The following is a 20989-nucleotide window of genomic DNA, read 5'->3' as shown; positions in this document are numbered from 1 at the left end:
GCCCAGCGGGAGGAAACGAAGAAGTTTTGCTGGTGTGTGAGTCCACCTGCAGGGCTCTGCCCCCGGACGCTGAGTGCCCGCGATGCCTAAAGGCCTCTCAGAGTGTTGAAAGTTGGAAGGGAGGGGAGGTTTTTGAGATAAAACAGTTCCCCACTCCTGCCCAATCCCATTCATATTATGGATAAATTAATAACCATGTTCCTGCCTGGAAACCTCATCAAAATCAGTGGCCTAGGGTGCTACATAAAAATAAATGCCAAACCCTGCTGCAAGGAGCTGTATGTGGCTGTTAGTGACTTCTGCAGAATCACACAGAGGCCATGTAGAAATCTCAGCTCCCAAACTCCTGATTCATGGTCTAGGGCATTTCTCATTAGTTTATCCCCTTTCTCTCAACCTTAAAAATAAAAAAAAGGCAGTACAGAGTCATCATTTTCCCCTGGCATTTATTGAAATGTCATTTGAATGAGACCAAACAATGCTTTATGTTCCTTTGGGTAACTGATATGGACAAAAGTCCGTAAGAACAGGAAAATTGCAACTCTGATCTAGTTAATGGATATTAGAGGCACAAAATGCTTTCAAATGCACACAATTACTTTTATCTGCTAATTGAGTGGGTGAAAGCTTCTTTCTAGGAAATATGGTAATATATATTGATCAGAAAAATGAAGCTTCTATACCAAACCCTGAGCACGATGTGAGGTTAAGGGATTCTAATTAATGAAAAAGCTTTTTTATGAAATGATGCCACCACTCAAGGAGAGTATACACTATGACCTCCAGTTAAGTGGAGACACCTTTTAAATATGACACTGCTCATACGAGCATCACTCACTCTCCTTCTTGGCCAGATAAATATTGAGCAGACCTGCTGCCAGACCAGGCTGTCCTATTCTGCCCTGCTTGGGTGGTAGGTTCCCACGGCTGAGTCTCAGATATAGATGTCTTTCAGGAATGTCACAGATCTGTGAAGGCATCAACCAGTAGTCCAAGCTTCTTGGTGGGACAAGATAAGCACTGAGGAGTGAAGATCCATCAGGGATCCACAAGATGCATCCAAGGAGTACATTGTGTGTTTCCAATGCACACATTGCATACATTTCAGGAGGGTTAATTCAAGCTATACCCAGCTTTGTCCCCTGGATTGAACATGTATTAGCATTGGTTGTGGTCCTGGAGCGTATCTGCTGGTTTAATCTGTTCAAAAAGAGTTTGGGTCATATAGTCTGAGCCATTGTGAGGTGAAAAGAAAAGCCAGTAAGTAGGGACAACTGGGAGATTTGTTACAGAACTTTACTCCTGATGTGAATAAATTTAAAACAGTAATGCAGATGTACCCACAAGTCCTGTGCCTTTAACTCCTGAAAACAATTCCTTTGCATTTAGTTTAATTCCAGACTCCTACAGTTATTAGGTACCCAAGCTGACATTGAAATTAAAGGCTTCTACCTCTTCTTGTGCACCTGGATTTATTTTCTAACTCCTGCAAGCACAAACATTAGATGTCTTTCTATCACTTATTTTGAAATCTGCCCTGCTTGCCTTGCAAATGGAAATATAATGAATTTCAACTCCAATCAGAAACAAGTGCTTTAATTGTTTGGTATATTAGTGCTAACATTGTTTACAGGATTATTCTTTTTTAGGAGGCACAGTCAACCCAGACTGAGTCCCAAATGGATGGTAAACTGGCAAAATCTAACCTGCAGCAGTGTTTTTGCTACTCGAAAGGTAATACATTTACTTTCACCCCACCGGGATTCTTCTGCATCTCAGAACTGTACAGGACAGATGCTGAATTGCCCAAGATGACAGAATTATCATACCACAGGGGCAGAACGGAGTCTTTGCTGCAAGATTTCACTGGTTAGCTTGAATACAGCAAGGCATCTACACGTGTGTCTTCTAGTAATAATATATGACTACAGCCCTACCTAAAATCTAACCTGGAGCTTCTTTACCTAGTGGGACAGACCAGACCCACTCAAGTCAGTTCATCATGGAATGACAAGATTGTTCTGCCATAATCTCCAGTGAGAGGAAGAACAACACTTGTCATGTAAAATTGCTGATATGTTTGCCTTTATTGCGATGTTTCTGCTGCATTTGTCACTGAAGGTATCTGACCACCTAAGTTTTGGCTCTCTCTATATATTCCTTAGTGGGGTCATGGAAAACCAAATGGAATAGGATTGCTCAGGTACGGGGTTCAGATGCGCTGCTGAGTTGAGAGACATGCACCCAGCAGAAAGACTTGATAAGGCAGGGAGAAGTAGACAACACTTAACGACCCTCCAAAGGGAACATTGCCTTCTAATTGCATGGTTTTTTCTTTCTTCAGATACTGTGCAATGAGTTTGGGAGAGGCCAGCAGAACCCAGTGGAAATTCAGAGAAAAGCAACATTATCCACTGAAACGTCAGACAAATATCGACTTCTCCACAGAAGGCTTACTCAGACACCCTCAGAGAGTCAATATTTGGTGGGGAGCATTAAAATTTCACAGGCCCTTGGCCAAGGTGACTTTCTACAAGTAGTACTGACCTTTCTCACAGCAAACCTGCCCACCAAGCCTGCCACGTGTGTGCAGAGGCAGTCCAGCTTTCGGCAACCTCTGGTCCTCCCCTGACAGACAGCAAAGCAACATTCCTCTGCCTTTTGCTCTGCTAGAGATGAAAATCCTCCTGCCTGGGGTAGGTGTCCAAGTAACAAGTCCAAGGTCCCAATAAATCCATAGCAAAGGAGGAGAAGAAAGGATAAGCCCAGAGACCACGATGATGGGCACGTCATAAATACAGCTGACAGGTCAGAGAGATTGGTAGGTAGATTTCTGGCATTTTAGCCCATGAACGCACGCTCTGTAAAGGCTGGACTCACTTCCAGCTGCAGTAAAAAGGAGATTTCGTGCTCTGTGGGAATTGCCAGTCCCCAAAAGCTTTCAGAAGCTCGTGACTGCATTCCCTGTGCATTATATCCCATTATGCAGATGCCTTAAAGTAAATGTAAATCACATCAAGACTAATTGTAAAGGGCTTTTTGTTATGAGGAGCAAAGTGCTTTGAGATGGCTTCTAACGGTCCAACGGCCACATGACTTCGCCCTCTTCCCCTCTCAGTCTGCACCCTGCCTCCACTCATCCACACATCATGATGTCCTGAGCTCTCATAGACAAGGCCAGCAGGGCTCACTGGGTTAATTAAATCAGCGTCGTTTGCTGTCTGGAGCTCAAGTGACAAATGCATTTCCAACCTTGCCCCTTTTGAGGGAAGAGTGGTTTGTGAAGCATGACGGTGGCTCAGGACTCCTGGAGTCTGAGCTCACACGTCTCGCCCAGGTGAAGGCATCGCAGCCCCACGATTTGGTTTCCCCCCTCTTTTGCTCGCTGGGACAGAAAGCACCAGCACTGTGTTAGTGCATTTAGCACATTTTCACTCCGCTTTAAGACTCCCTCTTCCCTGCTTCACTTCCTGCGCTGTCATGGGGGAATAAGATGTCAGGAGATGCTCGGGAAGACTGAAAGGGACAGTTCCCCTCCTCCCCACTCAGGGCTGTGAATGCAAGGCTAATTTTATTAGCCCAGCCACTCCATTATCCAAATAGCCCCTTGCCAGCCTCCCGGTGCATTTGCAGATGCATTAGTGTAATGGTACTGTGCACTGCCAAACACAGGCTGCCTTCCACCCCAGATGTGCTCCCCAGGCAGATAAGGTGACTCTTATGTTTTTGTATATGTATATATATGTATAAAAGTATATATTGGAGCACCCAAAGATGTCAGCAACTTCAGAAGATTTTGAGCACACAGAGGGGTTACAGAACAAGGCACATGTTTTGTAACACCCTTTGAGGTCCTACGTAAGCATGGATATATATTTACAAAGTGCTGCATGTTGGTTCATCATATGAGCGTTAGGCTATACGCTTTATCATTTGTGGACGCTTACAGCTAGACAAAAATAAGCCTGATTCCCTGCTTTCTCTTTTCTGTACTTTGAAGTTTGCAGAAATCTGTCTAACCCACGCAGGTGGTGGCTTTCTTACACTAGTGCAACGCTGCCTCTTCTTTTAAGCTGGAGGAGGGATGTAACTCGGAGGAGTGCCTGGTGATGTCTGTGTGACATGGCTTTCCTCTTGCCCCATATACGACCTGTCACGAACATTACAGCAGATCCACATATGTGCAGTAGGTCCAGGTTTTCTGTGTGTCCTATATGCGATGAACTCATGCATCATGTCACCCACATCTTCTCACACAAACCTGTTGCATGATGGGGGAAAGATGCAATGGGGCTCTTGCCACTAGAGCTGCTCATTCACCCACAGCTTGCTCCCAGTCTGACCCGAAAGAGGGGACATTCAGTCAGGAAAATGCTGTGGCCTTTTATGAAACCTTTTGAGAAATCACTAAGCAGCCAATAAATAACTACATAAGGTCTGTGTTGCACATGACCACTCTCACGGCCAATGGGAGAAAGAGCAGCATCCCAGGCTAAGAGCAAATCGCAGAACCAGAACAAATGGGGTTTTTTCCCACAAATGGAGCACTAAATTCAGGGTGATTTTTTACTTGGCAAAATTAAAAAAAAAAATAATATCTTGGAGAGGCAGGACAGCAGAAAAAAAAATAACAAATGCAAGCAAAAAAAGAATAAAATTGTCCTATTGAAATGCACTGGATATTTCCAGGGATCTGACCCAGCCAAGCAAGAAAATTTCATCCACCTAGCAAAGAAGCTTGCTATTTTTCTAGGACCCTGGGGCAAAACTGTTGATGCTAAAATTTACAAAGAGTCCCTCTGCTTTAAGAAAAAATGATTCAAACCTGCAGTTCTTTATCACGTGTGAATTCTCCTTCCATCTCCTAAACAGTTGCGTAAGGATGCAAAGAAACACATGAACTCAAACACAGACATCAAATACAAATTTCAGTATTTAAAAGATCTTTTTGCACCACAGCCATTACTTCTGTTCCTCTAAGTAGAAAGAATAACAGCCCAAAGCTGTCTGAGCACTGAAGACAGGGGCAAGGAGTCAGTGCAAATTGTCGGTTGTGTAAACTTTGTGCTACAATTAGTAGTAGGTGGATTGATTGTCAGTTCAAAAAGGAAGTCTAGAAAAGAAAAAGGGAGGCTGTTTGGCTTGTGTGGGAGCAGGGACAGCCTACGATGTTTGCCACAAGCACTTTTATCTGTTTAGCTATGAAAATTAATGAAAATAAATGATCAGAAGGCAATAAATGGATCTACAGCTACCCTCACAAAGGAATGCTGATACACTGTTTACACATCTAATGTTTGTTTTGAGACTCCGCAATCTCCGCAGGATGCTTCAGCACATATGGTGTTGTCACTGTATTTCTTTTTTCCTTTTAAATTTATTAATCTATGATATAAGTGTTTGTGAAGCCCTAGGTTGGTTTTCAGAGGTTCCCTTTGCTGGGAGGAGGTGGTGCACCTCAAGCAAACCTCAAGCCCTGAAGGAGCTTGGATGGACAGAGATGGGTGAACTCCTGGTACCTAAACAGCAGCAGGAGACACCAGCAAGTGTCAGCACCACTGTTAGGTCTTGAGAACATCACGGCTCACCTTCCCAGCCCCTCCTAGACCTCTTACCACACAGAGGCTTGTCTTGCATCATGCAAACATGAGGTCCTTGTGGTAAGTCATCTGCTGGAGGTGGCTCACAAGCAGCTATCCCTGAAGCACGGACAGGAATCTCCAGGGATGCCCATGCATCCATAGACAGCCTAAACCAGAGGATGCTGCCAGCTCAGTGACCCCACTGCACACAGCAAGACTGCTCCACTGGGCTCTGTGGGCTTTCCCCAAACACGCACCCACTCTTCTCCTCTGCTGACCCTGTTTATAAGATAGACATCAGCTCTTAATCAATATTTCAAATATTTAATTATGATCACAAGCTAAAAACACTAAATGCTCAAGCTGACAGCTTGCAATGCCTCCTGTCCTGTGGAGCAGTGCAGAGACTTTGAACCTACACACACAAAACACGTAACACTGTGTTTGTACTACTCTGTAAAGTTGTATCTGCACTGGTAAATTTAATGATGTGTCCTGCATTACTCTCTGTTCCTAAGGCCAGTGAGTGTAGAACAGCAGATGTACACATCATTAAACTCCCTTAGCTCGCAAGTGGAGCAGCTGCAACCAAATTGCCTCTCAGAAACAGTCCCTGGCCATGGTCACCCCAGAACCACGTCCAGGACTGTACAGGAGACAGCTCACCGGCCCCACGGTGAGGGTGTGCCAAACGCCGTCACATCAATTTCATGGACGAGACAATCCACCTCCAGTGCTTGGTCATGCTCCCTAGTACTGGTGCAGACATAACATGAAGTCCATGTGGCTACCAGTTCACTGCCTGCCAGGAGAGCCATGATTAAATTTAAAAAAAAATCAAACAAACAAAAAACCCAACCCAACAGCAGATGAAGGTAATCCCCTCTCAATTCCCAGACCATTCCTGGTCCCATGTCACAGAGTACCATCCTCCAAGGCATGCACACAAGTGGTCCTGAGGCTGTGTCATGAAACAGGCAGTAAATTGGCCAGCTTTAAGCACAAACCAAGAAATTAATTTTAAATGTTTTCTTTTTTTTTTTTTTCCAACTGTCATCAGTCAAGAAGCACAAATGCAAGACCTGGGAAGGGATATCACAGATCTGTATTGATATGGGAGATAACATGCCACCGACCCATGACCTGAAAGAGACAATCTTCTCCCAAACATACCTGCCTCCTCAGTGGGGCACAAACTGCTGGATTTTGGGATGAGTATCACAGAAGGCATTTTTCTCTTTGCAACCACACAGTTAAGATGGACTGTGCAGAGATTAGGTGTGTTTTCCCAAAGGTGCGAGCTCAACCTTGGGAAAGTGCTGAGTAAAGGGATAAGTAATTAGTGATGGATAGCATGTTCACCAAATCCTTTAGCTGGAAAAAAAAGCAAACCTGCAGCACGCTCAGCTGGAAAGAAAAGCAAACCTACAACATGCTTCACATTCCTTTCCTGCATTTTCCTGCCTCCTGACAGCATCCTGACCACCTCCTCGCAGCCCACGCTGCTGAGTGTCAGGGGGCTCCCCTCAGCACAGCTTCGTGTCTCGTCAGAGACTGGCATTTCCAATCAATTAGACATGTCACCGCTGAATTTCTCTGCTAATTACTGGAGTTTATTATGTCTAAAGCCAGGTTAAATGCAGAATTCCGAAGGTCAAATGGGGTCACTCAGACAATGAGTTCCACATTTTCCGTAGCAAAAGAGACCCCCACAATCAGTCACTGCCAAGTGGTTTGTAATGACCAACCTGCCAGTTAATGGCCTGAGGTGAAAGTCTTGGGCATAGATAATGCTCTTGGAGAAAGAGGGAAAAAAAGAAGTGAAGCAGCAAAGAAAAAGGCCGCCTTGGAGGCAATTATAGTACATACACATGAACCCACAACCCTTTCTTGGTGTCTTATCGTGGAAGGAGAAGGATTTCCTTTACACACCAAGCAGCTCACAGAGAGCAAGAAGAACCTTCCTTTGCACTTGTTTCTGGGTCTGACTCAGTTGCCAAATGCCCTTTGGTTTCAATGGTGTCATCTGAGGCCACAATGAAAACAAAGGTGCTCAGGGGTACGGACGAATAGGCTGTATCCCACGAGTCACTAAAAAATGGGCGCGAGGTCTTCTACCTGCTTCTTCACCCCTCCTTGCCTAGTGATGTACATGGTGGTTGTAAGAGGGCTGCAAGCCAAGGAGAGCCTGGGAGGGCTGTTCATGAAAAACAGAGAACACAGCTTCCTTCAGAAGGAAAAGAAAAACATCTCCCCATCTGTTTTGGAGACGAAAGGGTTCTCAAATCTCTCTTGGCTCATTTCAGCCCTGCATCCTGTGGGTGGAAGATGTCCTGTCCCTTACCAGCATTTTGCTAGGAGCAGACTGTAGCAGAGCATGAAACACTTCAGCCCAGACAGAGCACACGGGGAGGCTCAAAGTGCTCAGTGTTTGCAGTAGCAGCTGCCTGAAGAGCTTTGCCTAAATGTCAACACTGTTTTCAGAAACAATTATAGCGAATGCAAAAATAGCAATCAGGGAGTTGTGTACCTCTTCTCCATCCAACGGCTGGCAGATGAGTTTATATCATGAGGAAGCCAAAAGAGGATCCCTCTAACTGCTGGCCCTGAAAACTCCCTGTAAAAGATAGCACTACACAGGCTTCCCTTCCCGGGGTTAAAGGCTTCAGGATGACCAGTGGTGTGGAGGAAAAAGAGATTCCCATGGATCCTCCTACAGCTGGAGAGGGGCTGCAGAGCCCTGACAGTCCACACTGTCAAATTTTTCATGGTCTTTTGCATGGGTTTGGCTGTACAAATTGCAGTTTCTCAAGTCATGTCCAGGAATGGCTTGGGTTTGGATGGAGATACCCTCTTTTGGGAGAGTAAGAGAGCCGAGACCTACAGGCACAGCCCACACTGCAGCACTTGGTTTCAGTGCCAGAGACTGTTCCCTGGTTTATTGCATTTATTAGTAGAGCTGCTGGGAAAAAAAAAGGATACTTTGCCCTGAGAAAGGCTGTGTCAGTGCAAACCTCTGCCTGCCTCCTCTGTGCCAATGCTCTGCGAATCCAACATTAATGATATGAATCATCCTGGAGTCAATAGTCCATCAAAACACATTCCTGACGTGATGCTTGGAAGAAACATGTGAGTTACCTTTGCTCTTTGGGGTAGAAACTACTGACATGTGAACTTCAGAAGTGCTTGGAAGGTTCCTTCCAAAGAAAGCTTCCCAAATGATGTCATGGGAGCAGGGATCTTGTACAAACAGTCTTTCATCCTCAAGAAATCCAAAGAGCTTTACAAGTTCATAAATACATCACAAAGGCATCCATAGATCCAAACTCTCAGAGGAGGGACATAAGAGCAGGTATTTATGTAGGAGTTCAGGACTAGAGCAAAAGAAATTAATTCATTGGGTCAATTAAAGGAGAGGATTTCTAGGGAGTCAGAATGATGTCAATAGTGCTGGGATTGGGATGAGACAGCAGAACTAAGAGTTTAAGGACCTTTATTTCAAAAAGTCCCAACCTTTACCTGACTCTTATTCAGGCAATGACGCATGAGGCATTCGACAGAGTAATTGTCCTGTCCATGTACAATATCCACTGAACGGGTAGGCAGACACCCACTGATCTACCCACAGAACTTTCTGCATTGATTTTTCTGTCCCCTCAAATCTTCCCAACCACCCAGAAACCCTGCCTTTGCTACGTTTATCATATAGACACAACCACAGGTGTGTGCCCGGACTCTAGGGAATGTCATTACAGCACTGGGTCTCTTCCAGGGCTGCACTGTCCATCTGCACAAGTGGCTAAGCACACCAAATCTGCACAACGAACAAAAATACCTATATATCCTATACAACAGAGTATTGACCAAGTGCTCAGTTTGCTGGTTCAAAATATTTTTCTAAAGGAAAAAAACAAAGCGAGACAAACTAAATTAAGTCTCAATGATTCCCATTACTTCCTCAGCCAGTTATGAAATAAAACAAGATAATAATTTTCAGGGTAGTTGAGTACACTTGTCTCCAATCACAAACTGGAAAATCACAAAAACTGGAAAAAACCTCAACCAAACAAACCCTGAAAAAAAAATGGGGGAAAAAAAAAAAAAACTTTAACATCACACTATGACTTTAAAGTTCTTTTTAATAGAAAAGAACATAAAAGTCAGTTTGCCTTTCAAGGGCAGGTTTTGGAATGGATTTCATTTTCCTGTTCCTACTACACACATCTATGATGATAATGGCTATATCAAGTAATATAAAGTGATGAAGGATATTTAGCAGGTCCCTAAAGCAAGAAAGGCTCAAAGCCATGAGTGCAAAGACACAGCAAACTCTGGAGCACTTTAAAAAGTTCTCCCTGAGTTTGACAGCACGTCTATTAATCCCCACTAACAAGGAGCATGCTTAGGAGTTCAGAGGTATCACATGAAAAATACAAGAGATATTAGAAAATGTAACTCTGTGCACTTATGGTGTAAGGAAAAGCCCCAAGACAGCAAATACTTGCTGCAAAGAAAGTAATAAGATACATGAGCCTGCAATGGAAACAACTTTTGAAGCGTATTTAAAATGCAATAATTAAGAGAACGATCTCTGACAGCCACCGGGCACCGATCCGGGAAAGCACTCAAGCATGTGTTAGATTTAAAAGCTTAAACCCAAGAGGTATGGAAGTGCCTATACATCTGAGCCAGGGTCTCTGTCTTGCCCAAATCCTCCCTCCCTGGGAGCACTGGTGCCCAGCCTGGGCTGGAGTGGAATGCCAAAGCAGGGGGATGATTAACAACTGGTGCTTTGAAGTGACCTGCAAATGTAAGGTCTGTGCGAGGCAGCGGAGACGAGGAGACCTGGCTGTCAGGGAGATTGGAGGAGACAGATGTTTAATGGAGTCCAGGATTACAGATCTGCCAGGCTTCACATGTAATCACCAGCTTCTTAGGTTTCCTCTTTCTTCTCCCCTTCTTCTGGGTCTATTACAGGGTCAGGGGCTGGGGGAGGGGAGGATGGAGATTTTCAGATTTCCAGCTAAATTCCTTGAGCTGCCCTTAATACTCTGACCTATTCCCAGCTGAAACCACAACCTACCAGTCTGGCAGGACTCAGAGAGACAGGAGTGGATTTTTTTGTTTAAAACAAGAGGAGCAATGCATTTAAATCCACGAATCCACCTCCTTTTCCCCAAACAGCACGGTAGCTCTACTGAACAGTCTGCGTTTGACTCAGAGAGGCCACACCGCAGAGGAAGAGCACCGCAATCAATAGTGCCAGATGACCCGCAGGCAGTGTGCCGGGCGGCACTGTGCCCCGGGGGACACATCTGCACAGCTTCCCACCCGTCACCCGCTCCTGAGGATCGATAGTCCCTGACGCTTCTCACCCGGGAAATGACTCTACAAATGCTTTTTGCATTTATGGGCATTGCTCACTCTTTCCTCCAGTCTTACTCATTTTTTTTTCCTCTGTGAAAGGCAGGGGGTAGCTATTACTTTGTGAAAGCAGAGCCCCATGAATTAGAAGGACCAATGTTCTCACTTAAAAATAGAGGGGACAGGAGGAGGGAGATCTGGTTAGACTGAATGACCCATCTCATTCCTCATGTCATGACTCCAAGCAACCCCCTACAATTGTGTCCACCACATGGATACCTTAAGGTAAGGAGTCCCAAAGACGAATTAAACCATCCTCTACAGGAACACAGCACCTTCAAAAGCCTCCATGCATGCTCCAGCTCCTGCACTGCCTCTTTGAGCGGCCTGTGGAGGAAGCATCCTGGCATGGGGATGTTTCTTTGGCAAGCTGAGAGATGAATGCTGACATTTGGCATTGCTGAAGTTCAAGCCAAATGCAGATCCACAGAAGGCACCATGAAGGCCGTAGTTCTACCCCCAAACATTGGACATGTAGAAGAGGACATAACTGTAGAGTTCAGGCACAAATATACCACCACTGTGACTGAACATTGGTCTTTTAATGACAAAGACTGTATCAGGCACTAAATTGTGTTCACATATCTGTATGGACATAAGAGCACCCCAAACGCTGGCCCAGGGGTGATTGAGAGACTCAGGTCTGACGCAATACTCTGTCACAGGCAAGTGTCATGACCAAGGACATATTGCTCAGCCCCCTCTGCTCATCAGCTGCAAAATTTCACCAGCAGTGCTCCAACTCATGTCTTGCCAGCAAGCAGGGTTTAGACGCTGTCCACGGCTAAGATACATGTACTCAAAGTACTTGAGTGGTTGCACTGACACACTCCCCCGCAGCTGGATCCCAGTGATTAATGCAATGTGCTTGCAGAGAAGTAATTTCTCTGGGATGGGTCAGGTCTGGGAGAGACAGTGTTCTGGCACGGATAAGCAAGGCTAAGCATGAAGCAAAGGGATACCGACCTGCATTTTGTGGTAAATCCTTCCCTTCAGTGAAAGACTGCCAAACTGCTCCCAGTTAGTCCTGTCGACACAGCCTGGGTTTATCTGCATTACTCTAGATGGGATCAAGAAAGCTATAACTTAATGTAGTGTACAGGATGCCTACAATGAGGAGAAGAATTATTCTCCCAAGAAGTATTTCCATCTCCAACACCTGCAGAAGAGCTCAGACTAGATACCTGATGGTTACATCGCAGAAGTGAGGAGAGATGACTCCCCCTCAGAAACCAAGGGCCAGATTCAGAGCCAAATATGAATTAAGGAACTAGTGCTTATTCAGATCCAATTACCTTTCACACATAGGAGCATGGGAATGAAGGTCCTGAGGCCCTTCTGAACTTTGGGATCCAGCAAAGCTTTCCAGCTCTCATCAGGGTATGCACACCAGCCTCAGGTGTCAGGAGGAGACTTTGGTGGGAGTTGCGGAGAGCTCCAAAAGATGTCCTGAGCTTGGAAATACCTTCTGTACCTTCAGGACACGTGGAGTCAACAGCAGTTTGCCCACAGTCACACAAGGACTCTGTGAGCAAGGTAGGGCATGAGTCCAGGTCTGCTAAATCCTGGACCGTCTCTCAATGGCAAGGTTTTTCTTCTTTCCAGTGCGCTTAGCATAGTACATGTTTTAGGGCAAAATGGGGCCCTTGAATACAGCGTGAAACTGGCTTACAAAAGCATTTCCAAAGCATAAAAAGAGCTTAATTCAAGTGTGAAAAGCCCAAGGCTGACGGACAGTGGGAGATGAAATTCCAGATGCCAATGCATCTTATGGGATGGAGACAGCCCCCAGTGGACTTTCTACCCTTGCCATAAATGGCTCATCTGGGACATCTCCAAGACCTTGAACTGGTTCCTCACCTGCTCACTCCAGCTGAGTTACATCCCCGCTGGAACACACAACCAACTCAGCAGGAGGTAAAGGGACTCCCTACTCCATTAATTATCCCATGACTGCTTACTCCTAGGATACACATGTGCTAGCAGCAAACAAGTTAAGATCAAGCTAAACTATGACTTTTTGCAATAATATGCGTTTTGCTGATAACGAATTATTTCAAAAGAGTCAGCAGCACAATGTGCTGCAGTTTTGCCAGTGGGCCAAATAGCTTTTATCATTCTTGGCTGAGAAACACAGGCACTCACACACTGTCTTTCCCTCCTTAGCTGAGCATCCACGCAGGATTTTCCATCCATACAGTCATTTCTCGGAAGGCATCTGACCTTATTTAACAGGCCCTTAATTAGGTGCAAGCAAATGTAAGGGAGAGCGGAGTTCAGCCTCTGATATTGCTGAGGGTGATGAGTGGTACTTTAGGGGCAGGAAAGAACAGTCAAAGAGAACAAAAGTTGCCTTTGCGGCCAACTGGGATTACACTCATTGATTGCTAGAGATTGACTGAACTCTAGGAACTGTTCTTCCCTGTTTTGTGCAGGACTTCCCAAGAGCAGGGTGGCTGGGCAACAGAATGGGCAGTTTGGAGTCCTCTTCCTCTGAGGATTTAGAGAGAGCCTAACGTGATATATCTTCGTAAAGAGAACATGCATTTAAACTCTTGACTTGGGCCTCTTAGAAGCTCTGATGACCCTGATCTTACCTAGGATGTCAGTCTGGTCTAGGAGCAGCCAATTATTCCAAGGAAGAGACTATACTGTCAGCGGAGTCCTGCAGAAGACCTGACCATCTCCAAAGAGCGGGTGTTCACAGAGTAGTCGTCTTTCACACTATGCACAGTAGCCCCTTCTACAAGATGACAATACTCCCTACAAGACAGCAGAGTCAAATGATAGAAATCTGCAACAGCAGTGCCAAAATTTACAGTTTATGGGTGTCTCTGCTGCTTTTAAATCGCCAGGTCAAAAAGTCACACTTATTAGACAATGTCAGCTTTCCATTTTCAAACGAGATCATTTCCATCTTTTCTGGTTCTGGACCGATGATGAAAAACATAGTCCGCACGCAACCTGATGGCTCACAAACAAACAAATGCAAATTAAAAGGAAAAACTCTTGAGTTATTTTTAAAGCTTGTGATCTTGAGCCAGTGTTTATGGGGACAGCCTCAAATTGACAATCCCCTGGAAACAGCCACTCCAAACCTAGGAGTTAAAGCTAATTGAAATCTTGTGCAAAGACCACATTTGAAGAAATTAAGCTATAATTAAGTAAAGTTATTAATGATTGCTTTAACTAATTGATATGATAACATAAGCAGCAGACAAGATTTTAATCACTGGTCATGAAATCAGAAGTAAACTAACCAGTCACCACCTCTTCCCTTGCAGCTAATTTGCACACAATAATTCTGTTGCAGATAGTGACTCAGCGACAAAGGGAAGAATAAATCTCAGGAGACAAATAGGTATAAGCCTTCCCCATTTTAATGAGAAACAGACACAGAAAGGCCAAAAAGACCCTGTCAACATGATTTGTGATACTGTTACTTAATTTTTACCAAATGTGGTTTCTGCCGTGCTTTAGTTGAAGTACATATTTATTTGATACTTCATTGGCAAAGTTTAAAAGAGCACCCAAAATACCTATCTGCTTCTGCTACGCATGACCCTACCAGTCTCACCTTCAACATACTGTAATGGTTTTAGGGAATGATAGCACAGATGTGATTTATCTTTACATCATGGATGACTTTCTGCTACTTTACAGGGAAGAAGCACAACTAATCGCTGTAGCGTGAAGCTGACTCACCTGCACGAAACAAACCTACCTGCACAGAGAGGGACAGCAAATCTCCTTCTTTGAGTCAAATGTAGGGTTACTCATAAACTGTTTGCAGAACATTCTTCCCTAGCCATTAGCAACCCAAAAGTAGGAGGCAGCTCAAAGACTCAGGATTTTAACAATACAAAGTTGGGGCCTCTTGCTGTTTACCTTCTGTTTTTTGAGCCTTTAAGTTCATTTTTCTAGCTCTTCCCTTTGATCCCTCTATATCAAAGGGAAGAGCTGAGATTCTTGCGTCTTGGAGTTGCTTCCAGGTGCTGCGTCAGCTTTGCAAAACACACCTAGCACTGTCAGAGACCCAGGAGTCCAACATGCTGAAACAGAGATATTTAGGAGGTGATGGAGGTGACCTTCCAAATACTAATCCAAAGCCACAAGAGGAAAATTAGCATCCTGCACCTCCTGACATGTAGAGCTGGGCTGCATGTACATGTCAACAGTTAAGCATCAAGGAGGCAAGGAGGCATGGTCAGCCAGCAGCGTAGTGGCAGCTGGAAGAGGAGAGAGCAAAGGAACAGGGGTGCCAGGACTGGAGGAGTGACACAAAAGCAAGTGCTGGTCCATAAATGAGAGGACAGGGGCCCAAAGAGGGGTAGGATCAGAGAGAGAGGCAGGGATAGTGAGGAAGGGGTGAAAGAAGCGTCGTAACCCCTGCAGACAGATCGTAGGTTCAGGCTTCTTGTTTCGGAGGCAAAAGAGATTCAGAGAGAAGGTTAGAGGAGGAAGAGGAACCTGAGGAGGCATGTGCATGTGTGATGAGGAGCAGAGGAGATGCAGAGACACTGCAGGCCTCCTTCCCCTGCTCCTCCAGCAGCATTTCCCATTTGCTTCTCATCCCCTTAGATCAGCCTGTGAGGCAGAGGACTCTCCAGCATCTGTGCAACAGAAACAAAGAAGGAAGAAGAAACAACCCAAGCCTCCAATGCACCAATATCTCCATGATCCTCAGGGAACATCTCAATCCAGGGACAAGTCCCATTCAGACAGATAAGTGAGGAAATTAGACCCCAGAGCAGCCCCTGCCCTGACTCCACCATATAAGACTCCCTGTTCAATGAGAAACACCATCTGGCTTGTAACTCACTTGGAGACTTTGTGAAGGCTGGGGCTAAATGTCAGTTCTCCTGATAAATCATGACAGATCCCATGCTTGCACCAATCCTTCCCTGCTCTGTTGACAGAGACTTCAAAGCCACGTTCGTGCTTGAAACATGCATACACCCACACCTCTGTGAAAGCATGGGACCTTTGTGTACAATGTCTCTGGGTTTTGGTGACAAATCTTCCCCTCTCCCTCATTCAATCAATCTCCCTATAAAGTATGTATTTATCTGTAATGGAGCCTCTCTGGTGCAAAGCTGCTGCATCCTGCTCCTGAGAGCACAGCACATCTGATAGAGCTGACAAGGGCTGCCTGTCACCTCTTGACATCCACAGGAGCTGCAATGGAGGACCTGTTTCAGCCACAGACCACAGGGCCGAGCTGGGTTCCCAGTTCCCCTTGGAGCCCAGGGAGTTCAGCTCCAGATGAAAAGCTTCATGTGCACTGAGGAAAATCCTCCCACGCAGATGGTGACCTTAAAAAGGCCAGGAGATATATTTTTTTGGCAGCATGAGAAAGCCTCTTGTAGCCAGGTTTATTGCGACAGCTCTTATTGGGTGTTTCAAGTTAAAGGATGCCTTGCCGAGCTGAGTCCTAACACCTCATTGCAGAATAGTTTGGGGCATGGCAAGAGCAATACTTCCTGGGACTGCCAGAGCCACGATAAGACTGAGGGTTTCCATTCCCATTGAGCACCGGTGAGCGATGGACCCAAGCCTGGCAATACAGCTTTTAATGGAGCAGCTACACACCCAACAGAACCACTCTTATCTCTGGGGCACATCCAGTGTTGAGCCCAGCAGACAGAAGAAGGAGAAACCTACTCCTTCCCCAGGGATAGGACCAGCCCTGGTGCCTGCTTGCCTTTAAAAAGGTCAGGTCAAGCCATCACCCTCGTGTCCCTCATCTCCACAGACCTCACAATACGAGGGGATTTTTGTGGGCAGTGAAAACCTCTGATAAGTCAGAGCTTCATCCATTTATGAAAAGAACTGTATGGCATGGCTTGTACAGGGGATGGGATATATCCTTCCTGAGGCCAGCCTGCACTTCTCCATGCTGTTCATAGTCCTGCCTCCAGCAAAGGCAAACCCCTGAGCCCACTCTCAGCCACTGAGGCTCTAAAAATGTTAATTCATTTGAGCACTTGAAGCATGTTATATCATGAGCACACAGATAGCAAGTCTATTGCCATGATGGCAGCGCTGTCATTCACATTGCTTACTACGTTGCAGATAAAATCAGAGTCGGGCAAAGGCTTCTGTAGTGTTGAGTGCTTCATGAAATCAAATCAGATTTGAAATAATAACAATCCATGCCCTTTTCACTAACCTGTCTCATGCAGACACTCTTGGGCTTCAGGGATGGGTGGGAGGAGATGATCGAATAAATCACAGGGGACTCAGGGCTCCTGGGCTCTCTATGGGGCTCCACCAACAACTTGCAGTCCTAAAAAATCCTGCCTAAGCTTGTGCTTCTGAATAGACAACCACAAAATGAGTCTGCTCACATTGTAATGGTCAGGGAAGTGCAGGTAGTTAACATACCAGCAAGAATATGTTCTTGGAAGTTTCTAGAGGAAAAACAAAATGCTCCTCTTGTTCCAGATTTCATTCTTTAAGGAAGTGAGTGAATGAACAGTACTGTCCCATTGACGTCTCCTAGAGAGAATGAAGACAGCTCGTGGGTGTTACGAGACCAATCAGCCCAAGGGAGCCAAACATCTTGTCTCTGCAAATCTGAATGGCTCTACAGAGCCAGTAGTGGTATCTGAGGTGACCTGTTGCCAAATGGGCCTGCACAAAAAGGACACTGGGCAAATCTGAAATCAGTAGATTGATTATTGGCATATCATCTTGCTCAAGGGCTTTGACCATGCTTGGAGCCCCATTCTGCTCAAAGAAAAAAAAAAAGACCCACAGAGTAAAAGGATGAGAAAGAGGAACAGTGTCTTGACCAAAGTCTTGCAGGAGCTCACAAGTGTCACTTGCCTCCAGATTCCCACCCCATCCCAACAGGTAACTGGGACTGTTTTTACTTCAGCACTGGAGGTGACATCCCATCCTTGCCCAGCATGGAGCAGCTGAGAAAGTAGTCCCAGCTCTGTCATCACGTCCTTTCTCATGAGTTATCATCATCTCACAACCTCTTTAATAAAGACGCATGTACAGAGTTGCTCCCCTAGCCACTCCAAATTTGAGGTATAAATATCCATAGCTCAGGGAAAGGGTCAGAGACATCGCAGAGACACAAAGAATTTAAGATAAAATTATTCAAGCAGAAGAAATGACAGTCATATATTGGAAACTATGATCCACTGGCTTTGCATGGAGAGAAGGATAGCCAGCCTGACACATCTGAGCTCTTGGACCATAGCAACCCTGCTAAACACCTCCCTCCAAAAAACACATGTATTCCCCGCCTTATGGGACAGGAGAAAACTTCACCCAGTGTAGGTAAGGGCTAATAATTTCAGTGTTAGCCATAGCCCAGAAAACAGCCACCTGAAGAGGATGAGAGGAGGGTCGGTAAAATGATGGCAAGAGGGAACAATTATTCACTGTTGCTTTTCTTAAGGCAGGAATTCGTGGGTGGTAAAAGTGCCACGAGGGTGAGTGAGAAGAGGGGACATTGTGGTCCATCTCCATCCTGGATACTGCTGACTGTTGACCACTGTAGCACAGTGCTGTCAGAGGGTCGGAGCACAACACATGGCATCTAGGGAGGATCTTGGTGTTGGGGAACTGGGTGATACTGGGACGAAATCTCACTGCTCTGAAAGTGCTACTGGAACATGTAGGCATCCTCCAGGCAACTCATGAAAGCAATAAGAAACATATGAAGTGGGTGTTTCATGTTTGGTGCCACTTACATGATCCAAGGTCATGTGGGTAATACTTGCTCAAAGAATCATTGAACCCTAAAGTATGGGTGAATGTGTCACACTTGGACTGGTGGCCTCCACTGAAGTTGCACTGTAGGGCACCTGCCATCACCCCACCAAAATCCCTCATTGCTTTCTTCTGTTTGGGGACCTAAAGCTCCTCACAGGCACTCATGAATCAACCAGTTACAACATTTCAAGTCCTTGCATGTCCACAAGATTAATTATGTACAATGAATTTCTTCATGCAAAACTATTTCCTCCTCCCACCCCAAGCAGCAAACTTCCCAAGGCCAAGCACCCTGCTGAAATCAGCCAGACTTCCATGCCGCACACCCAGATTGGTCCTTCCCTGGAATCTGGCTGGTAGTATTTTCAATAATAATACTAATAGCACAACAGGAACATCACACTAAACTTGGCCTGCACCCTGGCAGGCAGCGTCCTACACTCTTGATCACTGTGTCTCAAAGAGGCTCCAGCTTCTCCAAATACTCCAGTTGGAGCCAAATGATTCAGCGTTACACTTATCCGTATCTGTGGCAGATGTAGCCACAGTTTGAATGGGGGTGGAGAGCAATGTGGTATGCAGCAGATGCAGTAGCAACTCCTTGTCATGTAGCCAGTAGGACATGTACTGCATAAAGCAATGCTGGGGGTGGTTTCTGCCCCCTTAGTTCTCTGCACCTGGCCCCTCAAAAATTGCATCAGTGTATGAATGCAATGGTTTCTAAGCACGACAAATCATGGGATCAACAATGGAGCACATCTTTGTAGTGACTCTGTTCACTGTCAGGAATTCATGTGGAATTCTGACGTCCATAGCGTGATCAAGTTAAAAGCTTTCAAAGCACCACAGGCTGACAGAGTTTCTTACCTGCTTCTCAGACATGATGTAGAGGTGTTCATGATCCACTGAGAAGGCCATATCCCGTAATATGGGGCCAGTATCCACCACCTGCACAATCTCATACTCCAGTGTGTTCTTGGTGGTGCCGTCCACACGGATCTGCAGAGCGAAAACAAAAGCAGGGAGAGAACATGAATATTTTTCCTCCTTCCATGGAGACTGTAGAATAATCATTGGTGAAATGCATTGTGCTCCAGGTCTTTTGGACAACAACCACTGTCATTACAAAGTGAGCTTTTCCCCTGCCTCCTCACTTAAAGGATAAAGCAGGTTTAACTGCTTATGCTGGTCCCATCAACACGGGAGGACTGTAGAAGAATAATCCAGAGCCTGCTCACGTTTATCTGGCACTGGCACTGTGTTACTGTCATTGCCTGGACAAATCTACCGAGCTGAAAATGATGGCACAAAGGGCAGAATTCGTGGTGATGATGAGCAAAAAATAAAAAAAAAAAAAACCACACAAGAATCTGCAGGACTGACTCACTCAAATGCTAGTCAGACAATATTATTGTTCTTATTGCTAATATTTCATGGGGCAATATATTATTGCAGAGTGTGCAATACAACACAGACTATTTCTCTTGTTGATTACATATATCAGATATTGAAATCAGTCCTGCACAAATATGGCACCTTATGATTCCAGCCACATCTCATAACAGGGTGTCAGGAACATCAATAACTGGAATTATGAGAAGGAACCAGACGCACAGTCCCAGTCTATCCCTGACAGTGACCCAGCAGTACAGAAGAACATGCACAAAACATCAGAGTTTTCTTTACCTGTCTAAAACCAATTTCTAGAGATTGGGCTCAAAAGCAGCCAGAGAAGGTTTATAATCCCTTTCAATACTATAATTACAATTCAGGATAATCTAGCTATCCACAGGAGTGTTGAGTCCTTCTGGATCCTGTGAGGCTCTGTACTTCAGCAAACCCATGGCCACATGTTTCAGAGATGCATCCACATTCCTTATCTCCCTTGCTATGTTTTCAGTGTGTTGCCTTTCACTTTCAGAAAATCTTCTGTCCTGCAGCAACACAAACATTACAGTACCATTCCCTACAAAAAACAAAGTTGTAGTAGATCTGCTTCATGCTCCACGTCATGAGCTCCATACCCTCCTGACCAAAGGCACACCAAAGTCTCCCAGTCCCTGGTTTGTACTTGTGCAGTTTAGTAGCTGAGCAAAAAGCACCCTTCCCACCCAAAGGAAATAACAAGCCCTGGAGAACTTATGGTATCAAGATCCATTCCCACTGTTCCCTGGCACAGTCCATGAGCTTGTTCCTTCTGTATCAACCTTTCAGCCAAGAAACTGAGCCTGAATCATATTCTATATTAG

The 20989-nt window shown here is 45.3% G+C and overlaps 1 protein-coding gene across 3 annotated transcripts in view; it reads right to left on the bottom strand.

The window, feature by feature from the left end:
• The window catches only part of PLXNA4 (plexin A4), a 454779-nt gene that overhangs the window by 210182 nt on the left and 223608 nt on the right, over positions 1 to 20989 (bottom strand). For all 3 annotated transcript variants that reach the window (XM_054806078.1, XM_054806099.1, XM_054806089.1), the window contains exon 4: positions 19608 to 19739. In XM_054806078.1, the coding sequence (XP_054662053.1) occupies positions 19608 to 19739 (132 nt within the window). The remainder of the gene's footprint in view (positions 1 to 19607; positions 19740 to 20989) is intronic.

The sequence above is a fragment of the Grus americana genome, chromosome 1, assembly GCF_028858705.1.
Source record: "Grus americana isolate bGruAme1 chromosome 1, bGruAme1.mat, whole genome shotgun sequence".
NCBI classification, from domain to species: Eukaryota; Metazoa; Chordata; class Aves; order Gruiformes; family Gruidae; genus Grus; species Grus americana.
The sequence above is the reverse complement of the archived record's forward strand: the minus strand, read 5'-3'. Positions and strand labels throughout refer to the sequence as shown.